General features: G+C 41.4%; 2 protein-coding genes across 2 annotated transcripts; both read right to left on the reverse strand.

Annotated features, from left to right (window-relative positions):
• Positions 1-657: 657 nt before the first annotated feature.
• LOC137290971 (uncharacterized) lies at positions 658-7,951 on the reverse strand. Its single transcript, XM_067822203.1, has 4 exons — positions 6,824-7,951; positions 3,453-3,605; positions 2,581-2,724; positions 658-2,058 (listed from the first exon to the last, which is right to left on the reverse strand). The coding sequence occupies exons 1-4, from the start codon at positions 7,755-7,757 to the stop codon at positions 1,415-1,417; spliced, it is 1,875 nt and encodes a 624-aa protein (XP_067678304.1). The 5' UTR covers positions 7,758-7,951; the 3' UTR covers positions 658-1,414.
• Positions 7,952-14,786: 6,835 nt separating this feature from the next.
• LOC137291742 (uncharacterized) lies at positions 14,787-20,774 on the reverse strand. Its single transcript, XM_067823240.1, has 3 exons — positions 20,617-20,774; positions 16,487-16,795; positions 14,787-15,340 (listed from the first exon to the last, which is right to left on the reverse strand). The coding sequence occupies exons 1-3, from the start codon at positions 20,743-20,745 to the stop codon at positions 15,236-15,238; spliced, it is 543 nt and encodes a 180-aa protein (XP_067679341.1). The 5' UTR covers positions 20,746-20,774; the 3' UTR covers positions 14,787-15,235.
• Between the last annotated feature and the right edge of the window lie 3,464 nt (positions 20,775-24,238).

Here is a 24,238-nt window from a genome sequence, read left to right on the forward strand (position 1 = left end):
TCCCATAAAAAAATTAAACGAATGCGTGAAAGACGTTGTTATCGGCACAATTTAGTCTTCTTCGATGAATCGAGATTGGAAACCAGTGAGGTATAACATACCGACTTGAAATTTAGTTAACTCATCTTCTACATGTAGGATTTCAGTTGTGCCAACACTCAGCGAATTTAATCAGCTGATAAATAAACTTGGCTCAATCTTAAATACCAATTTGCCGCCATATTGGATACACTGGTTCGTAACGACCCGTGGCATACATTAAGGGGCTTTTCGAGAGGTTTCCTCTCCCTCTGTACATAAACTCCCTGGAGTTGTATCCAAGCGAGTGAGTTTAGTTGTACGCTGCTTCCAGTAATATGACGGCGAGGGCCACTGGAAACGTGCATCACACGTTGTGCCCATGAGGAGAATCGAACCTGGATCCTCGTCGTGACGTAAGAAATTTAACCACTTGGCCACCCCGCCGCCCCTGGAGTTGTATTTACTTAGACCTATTTCAACCGTGGCTGGATACGGGGTATGTGCTGGTACGTTTAAAGCCATAAGCCCAGGTAAAACAATTCGCATGTCTGCATGCTGGAGACCAAGTGCTTGTGCGTGTTAGACTATCGAAATGTCTTTATTAGATTATACTTGCACATAAGGATAACAAAGATATAATGTCGGTTTACCGACATTGCAGTGGTATATTTATTGTTAAATATGAAGATCATTTGTAAATTAGTCAAACATGAACTCAAGTCTCCTAGAAAATGTCCCCTGATCATAATATAAAACACGTATATATATTATGAAGATCTTGGCAAGGCCCTGAACACAAATGTGAGTTACAATGGATATGTACAAAAAGTATAGAAAACACACGCCGCAAGATAATGGATACATCTTATTTCCTCATACACCCGGACACCCGTGAAAATCCGGGTTACACTTAGTCATAGCAGTGCTGTGATCTGATCCGTGAAGATCCGGGTGAGAATTGGTTTTCAGCAAACCATGCTCGTCGGAAGAGGCGAGAAACGGGTGATGAGACTCGCTGACATGTCATATCATCATATTCCCCGTTGAGTAGATGGATGTTCATCATGTCAGGCACTAGGTTGGCTGGTCCAGACTCAAAACCAACAACAAACTATCAAACAACAATGACCGTGAGTCATATACCTATATGACTTTCAAACAGTTTCACCTCTTCAAACAGGTGCCACTAGAACATATTCTAACCGTTTAAGGTACTATACCATGCCTTGGTACTCTAATATTCCAGTCAGAATGGAACACTATTTCCATGGTACCATTGTGTTATATATAATTGAAGGTATGACAGTATTTACTTAGCATCAAACCGTTATTTGGATTTAAACCCTTATTTACACGATCGCGAGACTTGTTTCCTGAAGTTTTTAGTTCAACATTACACTTCCAAGCTTTTTTCCAATTTCTCCGAACTTTCTCGCATTGCATTAAACAAGTCATCATTGCATGGTTCTGCAAAAAAGGCCTTCAAGTTCTTTACAGTCGAAGGATTTTTCCTGTCTTCAGGTTCGACGACAAGGTCAATATCCTCATAATCGTCCTTGACTGGAACCTGCTGTGATTGCAAGTTGTCCTCTATCTTCAAAGCAATTTTTTCTGACTTTTCTTCAGCTCCCATCAAATGAACCGGTTCCGCGGATGAATCAAAATCAGAATTTGCATAAGATATCTGTCTTGATGTTGTGTCTGTAACGCCATCTTCAATGAACCTGCACTTGATTTTGGGCAGAGAGAGTTCAAGCCTGCGCCAGAATGCCTTGAGCTTACTCTCCTCTCCATTCCGAGGCCACTCTATGTAGGTGATAGACTTGAGGATGCTGGCGAGAGTCCTGTCGGTGAGGTGCTTCTGCTGACTGATGTCCTGGAGGAGGAGAGGGATGACTTTGTGTTTTTGCTTCAGCATCTCGTTGTGGGCCACCTGGTATTCAAACCTGGTGAAGTCACTCTCCATGTAATCAGGGGACAGAACCAGAATTGTCCTCCGACTTTTCTCGATGGCCCAGAGGATGTTATTTGCTATCGCTGAAACACAAACAGAATGACATGAAATAGGTTCGTGAAGAAGAGTGAGCGAGTTGTTGTGGTTGTATGCCGCTTTCAGCAATATTCCTGCAATGTCACGGCGAAGGACACCGGTAACGGACTCCTGACATTGTACCCATTTGGGGAATCGAACCCAGGTCTTCAGTGTGACTTTGGGACGCATTAACCAATAGGCTACCCCAAACACCTCACGAGGAAGAGGCTATGGTTATTTCGCGCCTTAAACAAAACACAAAAATAGGAAAGAGCAGAATTCTTTACATGTTTGAGGATGCATTCACGCCCGTAGCAATAAGGCGGTATGTAAAGGACATCTTAAAAGTATGTGAATTACTATATTCTCCACGTTTAAGGTCATGTTCTGAAGTTCAGCCATGTTCTGGGGGCTTCTTATTCACCATCTAAAATGTTTAGGGGCGACCTGTTTTATACAAGAGGAACCTCGCAATTTCTAAATACTCTTATACCTGCACATGTACATGGTAGCCGCAATGTACTTACTTTCTCCCGGGACAAAATCTCTCTGGTGCAGGCACAGCTTGAAGCCCCGTTGTTTCTCTAGCTCGTGATACAAAGTCTTATAAACGAACGTCTCATCTTCCGGCGAGGACTTGTAGGATACGAAGGCGTCAAATTCCTTTCCATCTACAAATGATAATGACATACACGCTATTTTGACACTCTCCGACTTATTGTGTTCTACAGGAAAAATGTTACTGCATTCAGTGTGACATTCCACAAAACGGTTGGAGTGTAATAGTTACTGCATTCAGTGTGACATTCCACAAAACGGTTGGAGTGTAATAGTTACTGCATTCAGTGTGACATTCCACAAAACGGTTGGAGTGTAATAGTTACTGCATTCAGTGTGACATTCCACAAAACGGTTGGAGTGTAATAGTTACTGCATTCACTACAACATTAGAAAAAAGGGAAGACAAAAAAACTAGACTAAACAACAGCTTGTTAGTTCTCATTCCATTCATAACTGATACATTAATTTCAATGTTTCGGCTCTCCTTGTTTATCACATGCCAGTCTATGAATGGTGAAGGTCTGAATTTCAAGAAAACGCTGTTGAACAGTTGATTAAGGCTGTTTGAAATAGATTTTCAGCAGTGAATATATCAGCTTGTAAGATCCGTACTATTAATTGAATGGTGATACAGTCTCATAATATTATATTATTTCTGAATTCATTTATCCAGGTGATGACCTAATAATGAAACGAGAATCATCATGCTGCTGCTGCTCCGATGCTGTTGTTGTTGTTGTTGCTGCTGCTGCTGCTGCTGCTGCTGATGGTGACTTTAATGTATTTATTTGCCTTACAAATACCGACTTGCTGTGTCTCGCTTAGCGCCGACACTCACCTTCATCCTCGTGAGGCTGGAAGTAGTAGAGTACTCGCATGATGAAGATGTTCCTCTTCCTCATGAGAACATAGGCCACGAGGACGAGCAGCCCGAGGACGGCCAACAGGACAACCATACTACCAATCAACCAGGATTTCCAGTTTCCGGATACTGCAGAACAAAAATATAACCAAACTGTAAACAGAGCCTTACATACGTGAATCAGGAGATCTGAATGCATTATGGGTTGGTCCTGTCGACAGTCGTTGGTGAACACCAGCCTTCTAATAGTCGGAGGCACTGACGGCTAAATATGTGTTGGGATCACCAGTAATGAGTGTGCTTTAGTTTCTTTTTGTTGTATAACGAACAACAGTATTCGAGATATAGGGTGACGAGCGTGCTTGTCTGGACCAGACAATCGAATAACTGGCATCATGCGCATCGACCTATGGTAATGGAATACGTTGATATGCACCAAACCAGCCACTGAGCCTCTCGCAACAAGCATGGGTTACTGAAGTCTAACCCTAACCCGGATGTTGTCGGGTGCGTCCTTTAAACAGCCTAAGGGAAAGTGACAAAGTCGGGTTTAGCCTCATCATATTAATGTATCATATTTGTATAGCGTCAATACGCAGCTCAGTTAAGCTACTCAAAGGCGCTCAGGTTTTCCCTCGATCATAGGATGTCAATCTCAAAGGCACATCGTATTTCAATCTCAACTCCCTGGGGAGTATACAACTCCTGCAGCCATATAGACGGGTTTTTCGTTGATGCCACAGGTGGGGCAAGATGCTATTGGATGGTGGTTCATAGATGTTCATCACATAGGCGAATCGGATAATTGAGATATCTTATCATAGAAACATCATTTCGCTGATGAAGTGAAACATAACTTCTTGTCCATGGCACATAGCGTCGTTTGCATGTAGATTTTTTCACCGTTTTCAAGCTAAACATCTTCATTATTGATGACAAAGTTCAAGAATGCATATAAAACATTTCGTGTATATTTATTTGATTACTGACACATATAAAGATGGCATTTTAGCTAAACGTAGAGCAAAGTCGACAAGGTCTCGGAAGAAAATCCCACAAACACTTAAATACACAATGCCATTTTGAAAGCGGTCAAAGCAGGCGGTGCATACTGTTTTCGCAAAAAAGCTGGGGTCAACACAAATTGTCCAAGTTTCAAGCAAGTCCCACATATATTTTCTTCCTTTACTCCACAGGTGATTTGGTTCGGAGGATAGTCAAGACCGAGTATTGTTTTGCACTGACGTTCTATCTCATATTACAGATGTTGACATCCATAAAATATCCTGGACGTTACTTCTGAATGTCTTTCAAACACTTTACTTTACATGACTGCTGTTCAGTGAGTGAGAGAAATTATGAAGTGAGTGGAGAAATCCAATAGATTTACGTCAGTTTGCCACACGGGATAGCCAGGAAAGAGAATCTTTCATACAATAGGTATGTCTTTCGTGACGATTAGCCAGTGGGTAAACACGGTATCTGCTGGGATCATTTTCGACCGAAGCCATAAAAAGGTCAAGTGAGGTGAAAGGTCACGTTGGGGCTACTTCCGGTATTTACAAGCAAACATGGCGTTGCCCTTGTGAGTCACCAATTACCTCCGAACTAACCATGTCGAAAGAGGACATACTAGTTAGATACAGCGTTCGAAATAATCGCCTGCCCACAGGCTGCAAGCCGGTTGTTACTGTATCGGGCTAGTGTATAGTTCCAAATATTAACAGGCCCCTGAGGCCTTCACTATATTATCTGTCTTTTTTTCAGCTGGAATATTTCGCACATTTTTACTGTATAAATACATTCGGATATTACAATAACTTACCATTTCACTTCTTGGTATTTCAGCGGATTTTCAAAGGAATGTCAACCACAAATAAAATTTTCTCTCTGGGCTATGGGCTTCGCTAACTGATGTTGTAGAAATAGTGTGAAACTGTGTACAGTGTAGTCTATGTTGGTATTTTTTGTTGGACTTCAACAAAACACACCTGCAGATTTCTTTCAGGGCCCGTAGATTGTAAAGTCTGTAGGTGGCAGCAGGCCTTGATGGCCAACTGGCAAATTAAAGTATTGCAGTCAGTATTTTATTAAGAAATCAACGGAGAACGGTAGAGAATTTTGTAATTTATTTTGTGGGGTAGACTACTGGCTAAAGCATTCGCTCGTCACGCCGAGGACCCGGTTCGATTCCCCAAATGGGTACAACGTGTTATGTCCATTTGTGGTGTTCCCCGTCGTGCATCATGATATTGCGGGAGAAAAGCGGCATAAAACTAAACTCACTCGTATTGTTAGGTTCAGGTCAGGCACACTCCAAATAAAAGTTCCCTTTTATAGGCTTGAAGTCTAGGGTTGTACATGTACTTGTTATGTTATAAATGTTTTGTTTGTTTGTTTATTTTGGTCTTTTAAAAATTGATACCGTGGTTATACACTGATGTCTCCTTGGTAGGATTAGGGGGTCAATTATTGAACATTGAAAATAGATTATAAATTACTAATTGCATCTATTATAATTTGGTGATCCCTTCCACTATTAGTGGAGGTGGTGCCTGAGGTCAAGAGTTGTTTATATTCCTTATGCAGGTTCATTCCCAGGGCACTCGTGAAGATCCGGGTTAGAATTGATCTACAGCAACCTATGCTTAACGTAAGAGTTGGTTTATGGTATTGACGGCTAATGACTGGGTTGACCACACGTCATCGTATCCCAGTTGCGTAGATCGATGTTCAGCATGTCAGTCACAGGATTGTTCACTGCAGAGTTCATCCTTTCGCTAACCCACATATTGCCAATACTGCTGTCCTAGTCACACAACTGAATGCTCATCCGGACCTGCTCAAGTTTCTCGCGTGCCCTTTGCGTCAACCATTAGACACGCCCCTTGGTAGTACGACCAGCTAGCGATTCAGGATATGGAGGACGTACAGAGGAATGGTCATCAATTTTGTATACGAGTACTGGAGGGGTCAGCAATTTTGTAAATACATGTATGTACATTAAAATCAAATTATTGTGGTTAAAAAGAATAGGTCTTAGGTTACTTTGTAAATACAATGTAGAAGGGGTTCATTTACTTTAACATGCACCTCGATAGAAATCAGCTCTCTCTTTCTCTCACACACCCCGGCCATGAATCATGAACTGAGTTTGGTTTTACGCCATTTTAGTAGTATTCCATCAATGTCACAACAGAAGACCCCAGGAATGTGCTTCATGTATTATACCCATTTGGGCAATCGAACCCGGGCCGGTGTGAACGCTTGTACCACTAGGCTACCACATCTCCCCTGTTTAGGTATGTGTCAGATTGTCTATTTATATTGTCAACGTTTTGTCTTACCTGTCACAATGTTTTTTCTTTGGATTACTTCAGTGCAGTAATCGCCTGTGTGAGTGTAGATACAGTTGCAAAACTCGGGTGAGCTGATGTCAAGGCGAGCACACTGCCCATTGTCCCCGCAGTCAAGGTTACAAGTCAAATCGCAAAACTGGCCAGTGAAACCTTTGTCACAATCGCATATTGTACCGTTACTTGTTGTCAAACAGTCACCATGGAAACAGATATAACCGGACTTACAAATTGTTGGTGTTTTTCTTTGTGAACTGACTGTAGTTTCAGCAATCGGAGCAGACGGCAACAGAGTTTCACAAAATCTCCCCGTGTACGCAGACGTGCAAATGCAGGATTCACCGCAGTCTGAACACGTTCCCGCATTATTGCACGGATTGTCATACAGACACATGTCCACATCACATGCAGCACCTGTTGTGTTTGACGGTGACGATGTTGGATCCGTTGCTCTGCTTGACGGTGTTTGGTTCGCTGTAGTGTTTGAAAGCACCAGTGTTTGATTTGTTGACGGTGACGATGTTTCATTTGTTGTAGGTGATGTAACACTCACGGTCGTTGACGACACCGGCGTTTCACAAATATCCCCCGTAAAGCCTGAAGGACAGTTACATATGGGCTCACAGGCTTTGTTAGAAAGACAGGTTCCTCCATTCTGACAGGTTGAGTTGACAGCACATGGGTCGGTCTCACATTTGTCACATGCTGTTCCAGTGAAGCCTTGCCTACAGACACAATACACGCCACATGTTGTCATGTTTCTCTTGCATGTACCACCATTGCGACAAAACGATCCAAACATACATGGGCTCATTGAATCACAGGATGGGTTCACCGGTGTAAGCTGCCTTTTCTCCCTACCACCGGCTGACCCATAAGCAATGACAGAGCCTAACACACACAGCCAGATCATCCCAGCGGACATCTTGAACTGGACCAGTGTATGCTGACCGTACTATCTTCAGCAACACAACGGACTCTCAAACCGACTCTGGTCACGCAGACGATGACGTCTGACACTTGTGATGACGTGTGAGAGCTCTGTTCGGCTGAGCTATGGCGACGGGTATACCTATTACACACATGTGCAGTACACGGTAGTTGGGTTTCTATCTCACCAGCCTATTGGCTGCTGAGTGTGTATTCATCCGAACGAACCCGGATCTATCTCAAGGGTTTCCTCGCTTCAGTAACTCGGTACACAGCGATCGTGTCAGCGACGTTCTATTTCGCTCAATTCCCACATGGCTATGACCCAGAAACGGTTCTAAATTAATAGGTATAGTGGTAAACCGGTGTGTCCTTCAGTCATACACTGTGTGGTTTGTTTGATAACCGAAAGGAAATTGAATATATTGCTTATATCAGTGAAAATGTTATAACATGGTAAGTCAAATATTTCTTTTTTCCCCCCTACTTCTGCTTAACATATCACGGCATAACCTTAACAAGGTTAACTGACTTAAAGTACCGTGAAAATAAAACAGTCAGATTTAGTTTACGATTGTACTCACTCGGAACTGTGCCCACTGGCAAATTTTTCAATGATGGGATTTTGGGCAAGTGAGTGAGTGAATTAAGTATTACTCCGCTTTCGCAATTTTCCAGCAATATGACGACGGGGGACACCAGAAATGGGCATATTGTACCCATGATGGGAATCGAACATGGTTCTTCACCGTAACGAGCGAATGCTTTTACCACCAGGCTAGTCCACCGCCCACGTACACAAGAAAAGAAAGGAATACACCTCCAAATTCAGGGTTTTGAGTCATCCTGGCATAACATTTGTTCATATAGTTATAATGAAATACTCTCTGATATCCGTGATGTTAATGTCAACTGGTCCAGTTCGCGACAGCTTCCTTGCTCAGAAGTATCATCATCATTATCATCATCATCATCATCAGCAGCAGCAGCAGTAGTAGTGGTGGTGGTGGTGGTAGCATTACAATGAAATGATGCAATTAAAGTAGTATTTGACATGCACGCAGCGAGTCTCACAAGTCCAATTCTAGAATGGGTACATACACTTACAATGTATTTTCGATAAACACATTGACAACCCTCTCCGTCCCAAATGAAATTTCCCTGCATCAAATACCCAATAACTCGAATCTTACATTTTAGTACTTGGATGTTGTATTTCTAAAAAAGGACGTTCTCAGTCTTTCCAGGTGATGTGGGACGTTATCGTAATTAAAAAAAATAGCGTTGCACAATGGGAAGGACGTGTGGCCGTGAGTAAGTGAGTCTAGCTTTACGCCGCACTCAACTATATTCTAGCTACTCCTGTATGGCGCTGGTCTGTTAATAATCGAGTCTGGGCCAGACAATCCAGTGATCAACATCATGAGCATTGATCTACGTAACTGTGATTCAGTAGAATTGTGTCAAGCAACTCAGCGCGCCATTCGATCCAGTTAGTCGCCTCTGACGATTAGGATGGTTTACTGAAGATAAGTTCTAACCCGGATCTTGGATGTGAACCAGGTCTGTTCCACCGGTAATGCAGACAGTGGCCATATCCTGTTATTGCTGGGGCTGTACAGAAACGGAAGAGTCTTTCACACAAGTGACGAGTCAACAGAAGGTTTATAGTCGTATTGAACCTACCTTCACAAATCACTCAAAATCCATGAAACATGAGACATACAAAGTTGGTATTCAGCCTGTATGCATATCAGTAAAACGCCGTGAGATATTTCCAATGTATCTACCTTTAGTTCAATTTTATTTTTGCAGAGTATATGTTACCGTCAGATTGTGAAATCAGTCATTTCGTGAAGCGCCTAAGAGGGTAGATCAGCCATTTCTCGTCACTTTGTGTAACAACAGTATACTTCAGTCATTTCATTAAATTTCACTTAATAACTTAATCCATAGTAGTGGTGTAAAACGCCAGTGTAAACTAATTCTCTGGACAATTCTCAGGAACAGATTCCATTTGATGTAAAGGCAAAATAATACCTCTGCAGATCAAACTGGTTTACCATTAAACTCCATTATGACACCGGGTGTTCGCCGAAAGGGTAAACATACCCTCTCGGTAGCATCCGGCATTCAATACGTTGCTGTAAATGTTTTTGTTTACACCCAGACACTAAACATATCTAAACAGCACTGATCCATGCGGCCGCGCCCTGGGCCCCGTATCACAAAACTCTCGTAAGCCTAAGATCTCGTAACTTTTCTCGTAGCATTTGCACCTCCTATGTTACAGTATGCCAGGTACAAATGCTACGAGAAAAGTCACGAGATCTGAGGCTTACGAGAGTTTTGTGAGACGGGTCCATGGATTGATCGCTTGGTATGCTGCTTAACGCCGCACTCAGCTTTGTTCCAGCTGCATGGTGCCCAGCTTTAAATAATCGAGTCTAAACTAGGCAATCCAGTGATCAACATCACGAGCATCGTTCTACGCAACTGAAATACGATTACATGTGTCAACCAAGTCAGCATCCCGTTCGTCGCCTCTTACGACCGATGAGCCAGTGAGTTCAGTTTTACGCCGCACTAAACTACTATATCTGTATATAATCGAGTCTGGACCAGACAACCCAGTTTAAGTCTTCTCGCGTGCTTGAACAAACAAAACAATCCGGTGATTGATGGACCAGAACATCCTAAGCCTGTTCTTGCTTGTGATGTATCACATTGGTCCACTAAATGGACAGACAGCTGCAATTTACGTCACCGTGTTTACACTCTACATCGTTGCCTGCATTAATTATGAGCAGGCCAAGTACTAGGAAACAGGAAACTGATGCCAGTCACAACGTTTCCGTGTACTTTCACTTTGACCTGGTGACTGGGTGTTTCGTCGTATCATCACCGTGGTAACGGATACAGGCGATGCAATATTGATGCGTCCTCCAACAATTGTCTGTGTTTAGGTTGTTGTAGCAATTATTGTTATTGTTGTTGTTGTTGATGATGATGATGATTCGTTTGCATGCATTGGTAGGTGGCCCCGACAAAATCCCAAACAGCACGCAATCTGTATGACCTCAGATCGCCCTTAGCTACTTGGCTATTCACTGGTGTTAAGGTCGATATTCCACTTCAGGGCAGGATAACTCCGTATCAACTGTAGGATCTATAACACCTGTACACCCTGCTCTATCTGTTGGGGCAGGCCGTGTGCTTACTTCTAGTTGCTAAAAGTGCGAGTGTGTATGATTTTACGCCGCGTTTAGAAATATTACAGTGTTATCACAGAGGGAGATCAGAAATGGGTTTCACACATTGAACCCATGTGGGGAATCGAACCTGGGCCTTCGATCTGACGAGCGAACGCTTTAACCTCTAAGCTACTCCCTAACGGTCCGTATAAGCGCTGATACACTAATCTACATATATTCTTCTGCTGCGGATGAAGGTTAAACCATAAGAAGCGTCGACAGAATGGTCAGCTGACAAGTGTAGGTATTAGTGAACTAAGCATCCGACATGTAAACAACGTACTCTAGCAGATATACGCTGGAGGTGTTTAACGTTGTGGCCATGAGTAGACCCGACTCTTGCTCTTGTCACACAAAACGACAGCCGTATATGAAACAAGTGAGATGAAATGCTGCTCAACGTCGCGTCCGTGTTTTCATTTTCTCATGGTCAGAAAGTGAGCGCATGCATATCAACTGATCGTTGATTGTTGATTGCTGGTTTGTCTGGTTAATTGGTTGGCTGGCTGGCTGGTTGATGGATCCCTTCATTCATCAATTCATTCATCGTCCGTCCGTCCGTCCGTTCCTATTTATTTATTTATTTATTTATTTATTTATTTATCCATCATTGATCTACTTAAACTATATTTCATAGTATATTTCATGGGTTCTTTACTACTGACTAAATGCAATAAATACATTCTGGGAATTTATTATAGCCAGCTTATCTCCAACCCACATTGATTAGGCTTTCCGTATGCCACATTATATTTGAACGAACTGTGTCCTTTTCACCTTAATGGGTCCCGTCACAGCTTGTGACAAATACGAATATGTTCCATTCGGGCGTACAGTTTCACCAGGCCCAATAAAACAGGGTTATTCCTACATCCGGGTAGCCCGTAGGATAAACCTATATATAGCCATAAACACAGGTCCCGGTGCACGATCCTTTTGTTATTGTTGTGATTGCCTGTTATTAGAAAATGAATAACAGCCCATCCTTTAGTTCAGTTAAATTGTTGACTGGGGGCTAATATTTGCTGAGAAGTCTCTTTGGAGCCGCTTGTTTAGAGAGATGTTGTATGTGCAGGATATCCTGGGCTAGCAGGTTCCTAAGAATATGGAATTAAGTTTATACCTAGCCTGAACCCAACGCAATAAATTCAGTAATTTCGAAAAGTGATATTTTTTCCCGATCAAAGTCACATCATGTGTAGCCTTCTTGTCCCTTTACCTCTGTGGTTTGGCACATTGTGCACAGACAGGTCTTACTACCAGTTAAAATTAGTTGAACAAGGGTTGTGTAGTTACCTCCCTTTATCTACCTAAAAGTCGTGGACAGCGGATCTTCGCGTTAACCACAACCAAATGTTTCCTCACAGATTTACAACGTTACATATTCTTAAGAAATAACAATGGCTTTTCAACCCATTACATGTACCCATTACAATAGGACCACATTGTGGTCTTAGAGCCTTAATAAAATCACACTTTTTTGACAATGTTAGCCAATTTCTCTTCGTTACAGGAAGTTGGTTACATCAACCCCAGTTGCGCACCAAATGTCACCTACTTGAAAATGCTTGTGCACACATTCAGCATAAGCCACAGTCAGCACTATTATTAATTACGTGATGGATGTACATAAGTACCAACAATACATAAATATCTTACACTATAACATCCAAGCTTAGTTGAGACATGCCTCCATCAGAACTGTTTTACATACTTTTACCAGAGACCATATAATATCTATTTTTACCCAAGCAGCAACTGTTTTTTATTTACAGCGTGTTCAGCCTGACCTGGTCAGGTGAATACTAACGCATTGCGCGACCCTGTCACAAATGGTTGGGCCTATTACTGTGAATGGAGAGCAACGTTATTTCGCACCAACACGATATATCACCCCACGAAATGAAAATAAGACCGGTGTTTTATTTGTGACCAGAGAGCAGCTCGTCGTTGGTGCAAGCCTATTGAGGGTGAAAGACAAACATGGTGGACACGATCACTCCATACCGCTAATTTCACAATAAATTCGTGTATGGCAGGTAAAGGAATACCCTATTTCATTCAAGAAGTTGTAGAACGAAAGCGGAATATCTAGCGATTACGGTAAGGTTATGTTTTTTCGCCGATCGGGTTTTTTAAAGTGAAATACGTAGTATTTCCTCTCCCGCTGCTTTTCGTAGGCAGTTTATTGGCGTACAAATGAAAAGGTTGTCTTTTCCCGAGTTCCAAGCGAAGTTACTCGGTACATAGTGGACCGATTTTGATAATTGTGGATTTATTCGAAAGGAAATTTATCTGGCTTTATTTCAGGAAGAATTGCGGCTGTGTACTCCACAATTTCCCAGCCAGACTTCGCCCATAATCGAGAGTGGGGTGTTTGACAACTTTGTGCGCGTTTCATCCCTTTCCTTCTTTACATGTACATGTATACGGATATCAGTGTAGGCTTGTTGGACCCAGGATGTTTTATTTTCAGCAATACAAGCCCCTGTGGCATCAATCTTCATTCATTCGTTATGTTGTTGTAGGTTTTTTTCACATGCAGTGGTCATGTGGCATGTCTGAAAAAGTATTAATTCAGAGCAAAATAAAAGAGTAACAATCGTTGATACCATAGAATACTGATTGTAATAAAGTACAACAGAGGTACAAATAACAATCTTTACTCGTTAAGTCGTGGAGGCCACAGGTCTAAATAGAGTAACATCATTAACGGCGAAAATACACAGTATATTGGGAGTATGTGCAGGCTCCTGAGATTCTCCAAAACATGTAATACACTGTCATATACTAGGCATGCCACACTGTCATACACTAGACATGTCACACTGTCATACACCAAACATGTCACACTATCATACACCAGATATGTCACACTGTCATACAGCAGACATGTCACACTACCATATACCACACACTTCATGCTACCATACACCAGACACGTCATGCTACCATACACAAGACACGTCGCACTACCAAACAACGGACACGTCATACTACCACACACGGGGCACGTCACACTACCATACACCAGGCACGTCACACTACCATACACCAGACACGTCACACTACCATACACCAGACACGTCACACCAAACACCCCATACTACCATACACCACACACTTCATGCTACCAGACACGTCATGCCAACATACACCAGACATGTCACACTACCATACACCAGACATGTCACACTACCATACACCAGACATGTCACACTACCATACACCAGACATGTCACACTACCATACACCAGACATGTCACACTACCATACACCAGACATGTCACACTACCATACACCAGACAAGTCATACTATCATACACCACACACGTCACACTACCATACACCAGACATGTCACACTACCATACACCAGACAAGTCATACTATCATACACCACACACGTCACACTACCATACACCAGAGATGTCACACTACTACACACCAAACACGTCACACTACAAAACAACGGACACATCATACTACCATACACCAGACACGTCACACAACTAAACAGCAACAGGGATTAGACAAAATGAATAGATCACAAAATGAATATATCACAAATTTTCTATTTGACTTCTCTCTTAAATTGTACAAGTAATACTTCATGGCTATATACAAACTGAAATTCTCATAAAATTATGACATCTATTCTGTTCACCCTTTCTGAACATTTGCCCTTTCTGAAATTGGTTAACGACAGATAAAAGAAGCACACGGATCACATTGTCTCTCGGGGGACATCACATCCAGTAACATATTATTCACCACAGGTTTATATGTCTCAGTTCCTTAATGTAATGCAACAGTATATTTGACTTAACGACATTGACACTCATGCCGTAATATGTTCCATCAAAACTGGACATACCATCTGTAAGATTAAACGTGTTAAATACGGTGATATTTCTCGCGCCCATAAACTTCTCCATGTTAGTGTTAAAGCGTACAAAGTCGTCACGACCCTGGCCCTTCATGATCGGAGATTTGAATATCCCTGGGGCGTGTATGTTCGCCCACACTAACATGAGCCATGTTGAATTTCATTGAGTGATCTCACGCAGTACAGGCCCCAAATATTGCATTGCTTGTCAATAAGATTAACATCAAAATTGTTATGAATGCCTATGTCGACCAATAATAACGATTTAGACTTGATTGTTTTAACGTGAGTTAAAAATTCACCACCCTTGTGAGCATAATCGAGACACTTCATCACGGCTTCCGCTTTTCCTCCGCAGATTTTTGCGTCGTAACTGAGTTTGAGGCGGCAGAATTTTTCTGTGAACATGTAGATTCCTTTGCAAGCTTTTCTTGTTGCTGAAAATTGTTAAATTAAATTATCATGAAATTATTAAATTTGGTAAATTGACTGTAGCAATCCATCGTAAAACCTATACGGGTCTACATCATTCGCAAGTATATGGTCGCTGTTTTTTTTAAAATGGCAAATTGAAGAAAAACGCCTTGTTTCTGTGAAATCGAACGTTAGCTGTGATGAGTGAGGGAATATTGTTTTACACCGCACATTGCTTCCATCTGAATATTCGTGCCCGGGTTGTCGGAAAGACTTAACCACTAAGCTACCCTGCTGCTCAACCCTGAGGACGAGTAGCCAGGTTGTTAAAGTGTCCGCTCGTCATGATGAAACTTCAGGGTTCGATTCCACTTCTGGATACAGCCTTTTTGTAGTGCCCACAGCCTAAATATTGCTAAAATATTGCCAAATTCAGCGCAAAAACACTAACTCGCCTTGTTTACTGTGGTGGTACGGTAAATGTGCTTGTTTGACATCCATATATTTTTCTGTTACAAAATCGTTTTCAGCTTGTTTCATTTTTAAATTTCGACAAAGGTCGGTGATACAGATGAACATGTTCTGAAGGTTTTGCTTACTGGGATACGACGGCATGTGTCAAGTCGATGCGTGGGACCACCCGAGTCAGTTAGTCGCCTCTTACGACAAGCCTAGTTTGCTGAAGATCAATTCTATCCCGGATCTCACGACTCAGATCACCTTAGCACTATTCGGTGTAATAGTCACGTGGCAACTCTTGTGATGTGGTCGTCTATTAGAGGAAATACGGTAGATGCCGTATTAACTGTACCTCCTGCTCCTAAACCTTATACTTACCACTAGATGCGCTTGACACAAGTGCCCCATAGTTATAATCCCCTGTGAGAACCAATAACATCGAAGTGTAGATATGCCGAACCAAGGAATCTCCAACAAAATGCAGAGTACTTCCTTTCAGAAGTTCACATGCATCTTCTCGCGAGAATTCACGATAGGAACATCTAAAATCTCGCGGAACCCACGTGGACTATTCAGCATACCTCTCCTTCCGTAGATCAAAACAATCTTCACAAACACACCCCTCTTCCGTCTTCATTTGACAGGAATTGTGAAAGCACTAAGAGGTTTGTCCTCGCGGGTTACATAATGCGCGGAAAAAGAATAGTTACCTTTTCATACGTCAAGTTTCCACAGCGGCCATCTTTGCGCAGGAAGTTTTGGGGAAAGGCATACCAAGCGTGAGTGCTCTCACGAAAGTCGAACATCTTTTTCTTCTCCTGGCTGGACAATGGTCTTGTGTTCCAGTGACCCCTGGTCATATATTTGAGAACGCCTGGACGTTCAGTTGGTATGAAGCCTTCCTGTAGGGGTATCATCTGGTAGCCAGGATACCGTAGAAACCACAGTGTACGTACACGTACTGGAACAACCAGCATCAGCAGCACCCTCGGGCGATGGTGATATTTCAACATGTTTGGCTGGAAAGAATGAAATATATTGTAAACTGTGCATTAAGACAAAACAAATACATGTATGTTAACACATATGTCCAAATACAGTAGATGAAACTTACAGATGAAAGTGACCGTTTTGTAACTAGGTAGTCAGTGATATTCGTGTTACAGACCACTGTAATCCGTAGTGTCTGGGCAAGGAAACCAGTGGTCAAGAGCAACTATCAAGGAATGATGACACAGCACTGGTCGCCAATGATCGATGATGACACACCACTGATTGGCCTATTCCCCTTCAGTCGAATCCTAGGAAGGTTGTAGAAACCCGTTGGTGACACTATTTATTTATTTATTTTATTTGTTTGTTTGTTTATTTTGATCTATTTTGCTTCGACATCTTCATGTGGTTCACCAAGAGTGTCCTGTTGGTTAATGTATATACTTTCAATATGAAGTTCATAAAAAGTCTTTAAAACTCGTTAAAAAAATACGCTAACACGCCTTGAACCTAATCCTTCATATTTAAGAAACAATTCTGGTTGTCACTTTCCATATTTATGGGGTTGGTACACATAAATACCGCAGTCATTTCCTCTTATGCTGCTCATCAAATATAACAGTTTAAATGATACGGCATTTGGTAAATGAAGTCAAACATGGGAAGGATATATAGAAAATGAGTGAATGAGTGAAAGAGTAAGTGAGTGAGTGAGTCATATTCCAGCAATATCATGCCGGGGAACACCAAAAATGGGCTTCCCATGTGCTCCCAAGAGGATAATCGAACCCTGGTTTTCGGCGAACGCTTTAACCTCTAGGCTTCCCACATCGACCCAAATAGGATAAATATAAGCGAAACATTTGGGAGAAATATTAGTGGTGAAAAACGGTTTGCTCTTGCGTATAAACCGGACTGAACATACGGTCCCGAAGTAATCCTTCTTAGTTGTGATAATGGCAAAGCTCTGTATCTCGAACTCTCATTATTAGGATTTCGGACCAAAGTGTCGACCCGAAAAGGTAGTTAGACGTGAAAACATTGCTTTATAATCTGGACTGAGCAGGAAGTCTGATTGGCCAACAAACCTTGAATGAATCAATTAAATCAGCTCCCATTCTTTGGATTCCTTCCCCGTAACAAACATTAAACTATGTCCATATTATAATGATAGCTGTTAAACAACCTTTTTTATTTTTACTACACAAATTCTGCAAAAACCTCACGGAGTTGGCATGGTGTTTTGATTATAATCAACATTTGATTGAGTATATTCTATTTGTTTTCGAGTTAGATTGCAATTCATCGGTCCGCCTTTGAGCCAAACGGACAGCATGGCTACCCCGCCTCCTAAGAGAGCGTGTTTAGTCAACAGACCGTTTACCAGCGGCTCGGCTTCTAGGAATAGCTGCTTACTGATCCAACAGAGGACGGTTATCGTCAGCGCAACATCGTCGTCAGATACTGAGATATGCACGGACTGCCCGTGGGTGGCAGAGACGTGACTGGCAGAAGGTCGCCTCCACTGATCTTGAAGAAGGTCTTGATGAAGACAGGTGAACTGGAAGGTGATATTTTCCTTTTGCTTGGGTTCGACCCACACATCCACACACCCACTCCACCCCCTTGAAAATTCCTTGATCCTCCTATGGAAAGTAACTAAAGCTTCATAATCCATTTACATTACTCCATCCACCTGACATCTCACTTCAAAACGCAGGTTGAAACAGATAGAAAAATAGAATAGGATAGAAAATAGAAAAAAATATTGTCCAAAAGGTATTGAAAAAAATAGTGTTTTCTTAAACAAACGTAAACAGCAGACAAAACACAGTTTGCAGAAGTTCAATAACGAATGCCTGATAACACATTTCATCCCCCAGTCTCAAATTTTGCATACGGTATTTGCACCTGGTTTTATTATACCAAAGACACTACCGTTGACAGGCAAATTGTTGTGTACGCGTATAGCTGTTTGAGATCAGTAAGTGCAGCATCAGGTTTGCCACATTCTCAGCTAAACACGAGGACGAATGTACAGTTGTGTGTCATAAATGGGGTTAATCTACTGCTTTGGCTGTTTTGTCTAATTTTTCTGACATTTTCTCAGCAAACTTGCCATGAATTTCATCAAGTAACTGCAACTTCCTTGGAAAAATCTACCAGAATGTAAATATTACACAAAGAAAAAACTTGCTCCGCACAAATGCTCGTCGTCAGCAATCGCTCTTTCGTTTTACATATATATTTAAGAAAAAGAAAACAAAGTTTAAACCGCAGGTTTTCTCTTCAGCACGTTCCGTACGCCAACTTACCTATGAGAACCTGTAACCTTCCATGTACGAAAGCCTGTTAGGGTCAAATCCGTATCTGAAATTCGTGTTTTGAAAAGTCGTAATGACGACATTAAAAGTCGTAAATACGAGATTTTTTGAAAAGTCGTAATTACGAGACTTTTTTTAAAAAGTCGTAATTACAAGATCTTTTTTAAAAAGTCGTAATTACGAGATTTTTTAAAAATCTCGTAATTGCGAGTTTTAAAAAATCATGAAATGACCTTTTATGAAAATCTCGAAATTACGACTTTTCAAAACGCAAATTTCAGATACGGATTTGACCCTAATAGGCTTTCGTAGAATTCGAAGGTACTGTATATCCTCAAATAATGTCTCTGTGCGGAGCAATTCCAAATATAAACAAAACAAGACCTCAAAAACTTCATGTTTTCATTCAGCTAAACGTCCAACTAAGTCACCCATCCTATATTATAGAACCAGTGACAGGAACCAGGGAATGAATGCATGATTGAATGAACAGAGGAATCAAGTTTTGAGATTTTTCCGACTAACCATAATATTTCTGAATACGGGTTTGTGGGTTAATAAAGATTGATGTAGCTTTGAAAAACCTTGCTTAACGGTAGTAATTTTGCATTATATATCCGGTTTCCACACGAAAATCACTCCCAACAAACCGTTAGCATTATACTCAATGAATTTTTCGGTGATAATACATATTTAACTGTTTATGCATAGTTCCTGTAACATATGTATGTTTAAGTGAATAAGTAAAATTTTCAGTGATTATGTATTATGTCTGATTCATTCACCGGTTATACACAATTGCTGAAATTTTCACTGATTATACAAAATTTTCCAAAAGTAGAATATCATTTTAGACCTTTTTCTGAAATCACTAATGTGTTGTTTGAGGTATATTTCTTCCAAGACGAGTGAGTGAGTTATAATATAACGTCACATCGGTAATATTTCAGCCATATCGTGACGAGAACAAACATGATTATAGAGAATAAAATACCTCGAGTGTCACAATTCGAATTTAAAACTAGCATATGAAGTTAAAACCAACAGCATCATTTGGATTATAAATTTCACTTTGAAAGTTTTAGGACTTTACGTTACTTTAACCCCCTTTGAGGGTACAGCCACTAACAATCGCAGTTTACAGTTCATACCACCATGGTTAAATATCAACTTTCCATTTACAAAACATATTTTCAAAATTTATCTAATAATTCCATATCCTTTAAAAATGTAATGATTAAGTGATAATTAAGATTAAAAAGATCCTTCATTGTTCTGACATTAAAATGTTTATCCCTTGTGGTGGCAGAATCAATACAGTCAAGCAAGACATGCTTGACCGTGATTCCTTCATCACAAGGGATACAAAACGGCGGATCCTCACCTTTAAGTATATATTCATGAGTGTATCTAGTATGGCCACTGCAATATCGTCGCAGAACGACCTCCTCAAATCTGGACTGACAACCCAAGTAGGTGTAACCAGTATAGGGTTTTCATGCATGTAATTTATGGATACCTACTTTGGAGTCCCACTTCTTCTTCTTAATTGTAGCTTTATAATCTGGGTATGGAATCAGAAGTGGTGTCACAGATTCGTCGAGTGCTGCCCTGGCAGCAAGATCGGCCTTTGTGTTCCCAGACATGCCCATGTGGCTGCACAGCGAAACATAAGTCTCATTAACCTACTCAGACACTGGCCTACTTTTCAGCCGATCCGAATTGTCTCGTGTGAAAATGAAAATTGACACCAGAAACAGCTCTGGTTAAACCGAATTCAAATTCATTGTTTCATAAGGAAATGGTATTTATAAGTGAGTTTTAATTTTAAACTTCAATAATACCGTCTTTCTATACCTTATGTCGAGGTGTAGGCAGCATACCTTAACTATGGAATCAGAAACTGCCCCGGTTTGATAAGATCGTAAAATGATTCACACTGCACCTGGCTCACTGGTTAAAACTGTTATGTGGTCTTTGCGCTTATTTAGTGTAGACGCACAATAAGGTTAGTGTAATATCAGTTCCGTCACAGACCGCCAAAATTATCTAGCGGCAGAGCCTCGTTTTGAGATTTCCACGATTTCCAGGTTTCCGTTTGTCAGAGCTGGCTGAACAACAGAGCACGCTGTATGATCGGAAGGATTAGAAGGAACTTAGTGTTGCAATATACAAGTGCGTAGACTTATCAGATCATACTGATTAATATTTATGCATCCAGTTAAATGACAGTCTAAAAATTCTGGATTGGTTATCACACTAAGTTGCACAAAAAGACGGAACCAAATAAACAGGAAACGAGACTGTTCTGTAATCAATGATTTGACATGGTAAGCAACAAAATACGATGTCGCATTGGTCAGTAGCAAGTTCATTATATACTGAGTACACATGAAAACGCACCACTTGCAAAAAGTCAATATTTAAGTACAAATGAACTTCAGTATAATTTTACACAACAACAACACTACAGTGACGTCACCCGACATGCCAGGTGCATGAACTGCGAGAATTTCATGTTAACTGTAACGCTAGGCAAAACCGCAACATTTTGCATGCACAACATGGGAAAAATGAATTTCACTCTCAATTTGCGCACACATTGTCTTTAAAAGCATGTGAATCCGAATAAAATTTCACTTCTTCACTGACACTTGTGGAACGCCGACACGATGCCGCGATTTACAGCCCCTGAACGGGAACGTGCCATAGTCATGCTTCAAAATGGCGTCAGCACCAGGGAAATTGCCAGACGACTACACTGTGCACACACAACAATCGCAAGCCTCCATCAAAGGTTTCTGCAAACGGGGAGCACTCGGGACCGTCCGTGTGACAACGGCCGTTAGATCGTACGGGATCATGTCCGAGACCGAACACTACCAGCGACAAGAACGGTTGCTCAAGTCCAAGGACGACGTGGATTCATTCAGTCCAACACCGTACGGAACCGTCTACGAGCTGCAGGCCTGCGTGCACGACGTCCTTATCTCGGCCCCATATTGACGGATTGTCACCGAAACCAGCGTCTACAATGCGCAAACAGGCACCAGAACTGGCGATTTCGACAATGGCACGATGTCATCTTTTCTGACGAGTCACGAATTCACTTAAGGAACGTAAGTGGCCGTATACGTGTTTGGCGGAGACGTGGTGAACGTGTAACGCTGACTGAGTCATTCAGACGGACCGTTGGGGTGGTGACAGCGTTATAGTGTGGGGTGAAATAAGCTACCGTCACAGAACCCCTCTCTACTATCTGCAGAGGAAGGGTGAACGCCGTCTGCTACCGGGACCAGGTGCTGCAGAACCATGTCGTGCCGTTCTTCAACCAACACCACGATGTCCACACGTTCCAACAGGACAACGCTAGGGCACACACTGCAAGGGTGCCCATGCAGTACCTTGTACAGCAGAACATCCCCGTGCTTCAGTGGCCAGCTATGTCACCCGACCTCTGCCCTATCGAGCACTTATGGGATGAAATTGGACGACGTCTTTCACGTCGACGCCAGATGGATAACATCCGAGAACGTGAGGTTGCCCTTGTTCAGGAGTGGAATGCTATCCCTCTGAATACTATCCAGAGACTGATCAACTCCATGCGACGACGATGCACCGCATGTGTCGATGCAAATGGCGGTCACACCCGTTATTGACTTTCCTGTTTCACCCCTACACCAGTTAAGTCTCTCTCGCGCATTAACATTATCGTGAATGAAATTTAATGATGTTTACATGTCTTCTTCAATCATTCATTATCTCAAATGCATCATAAGTATATACTTCACATATCAATCCGTGGAGCTATTCCAGATTTCGTGAGTGGTGCGTTTTCATATGGACTGAGTATGGACTCCATAATTTCTATTAAAAGTGGACGTTTACAAGATAAGTTTTTAATTGCCTGGACGCAAGAAAGAGAGTCAGAAAAGATTAATATATATTGCTTATATTTATGATGCCTTGGAATATTTTTAAGAGCCGTTAGTATTGCGTTTGTTTCTGGTGTTATCAGGTATTCTAGAAGATACTGTTCTGGATCCAATGACAGTGACACAAGCTATTGTGCCACCACCCTTGGACCCATCTGTAAATATGTATGTTTATATTGTATTTATGTCTTAATTGAACAAATTCTTGTTTATATTGTAATTCATTAGTATATGATTTTTTAAACTTTGTCAGTGTTAGGTCAATTTGTGGCCTCACCAATTGCCAAGGAGGAGAAGAAAAAGGCCGGGAAGGAGAAATATTCTCCAGCTCAATGCCAGCAGCAGAAATGAATAGTTCGGTTCTTATCCTCAGAGGTGGAACAAGTGAGGATAAAGAGGATTAAAAACGCAGCTATGAGCAGGATTGGATGCATTAGAATGTAACTTTGTGATAATTTGATACGGCGATGTTTTAAAGATGGTTCATCGGCCTCAACATAGAGACTGTCAATGGGAGGTGTTCTGAAAGATCAAAGACCTTGGTGAAGAATCTAATCTAATAGTTTTAGGTTGCTTTTGCAGGCTGTGCCACATACGATGGAGCTATAAACAAGTTTTGACCGGATGAGTGACCGGTGCAAATGAAGGCGGGTAGTTTGATCCCCTCCTCACTTTGAATTGGATACGACTTTTGATACATCTAATGCCTTCAGACATTTGGTTTTCAAATACTTAATATGTGGAATAAAGGTCAAATGTTTGTCGAAAATAAGTCCTAGAAACTTGGTTTCCTTTACAACGTTAATTGGAGAGCCATCCAAAAACAGTTCGGGATCTTTATGAGGTCGATATTTCCGACAAAAATGTATACATTTGGTCATTATCTATGAAAATCTAAACTTAACTCTAAGCCATTCTCAAGCGACCATTTATGAATTTTATTTAAACACATCTGTAATTGTCTCAGGATGGTATGCATATTTATACCACGACATGAAACGTTGAAATAATCCAAAAATAATGCCCCATCTATTAGTCAGTTAAGACTTTTGAGAGACTATTGATATTTACGCTAAACAAAGTAACAGACAAAATGCTCCCTTGAAGAACCCCATGATCTTGATTATAAAAGTCAGACAGGGTTGATCCAACACGAACTTGAAATTGCCTGTCTGCTGAAAACTGGGTTATAAAATGAGGAAAACGGCCT

This window comes from Haliotis asinina, chromosome 7 (assembly GCF_037392515.1).
Source record: "Haliotis asinina isolate JCU_RB_2024 chromosome 7, JCU_Hal_asi_v2, whole genome shotgun sequence".
NCBI classification, from domain to species: Eukaryota; Metazoa; Mollusca; class Gastropoda; order Lepetellida; family Haliotidae; genus Haliotis; species Haliotis asinina.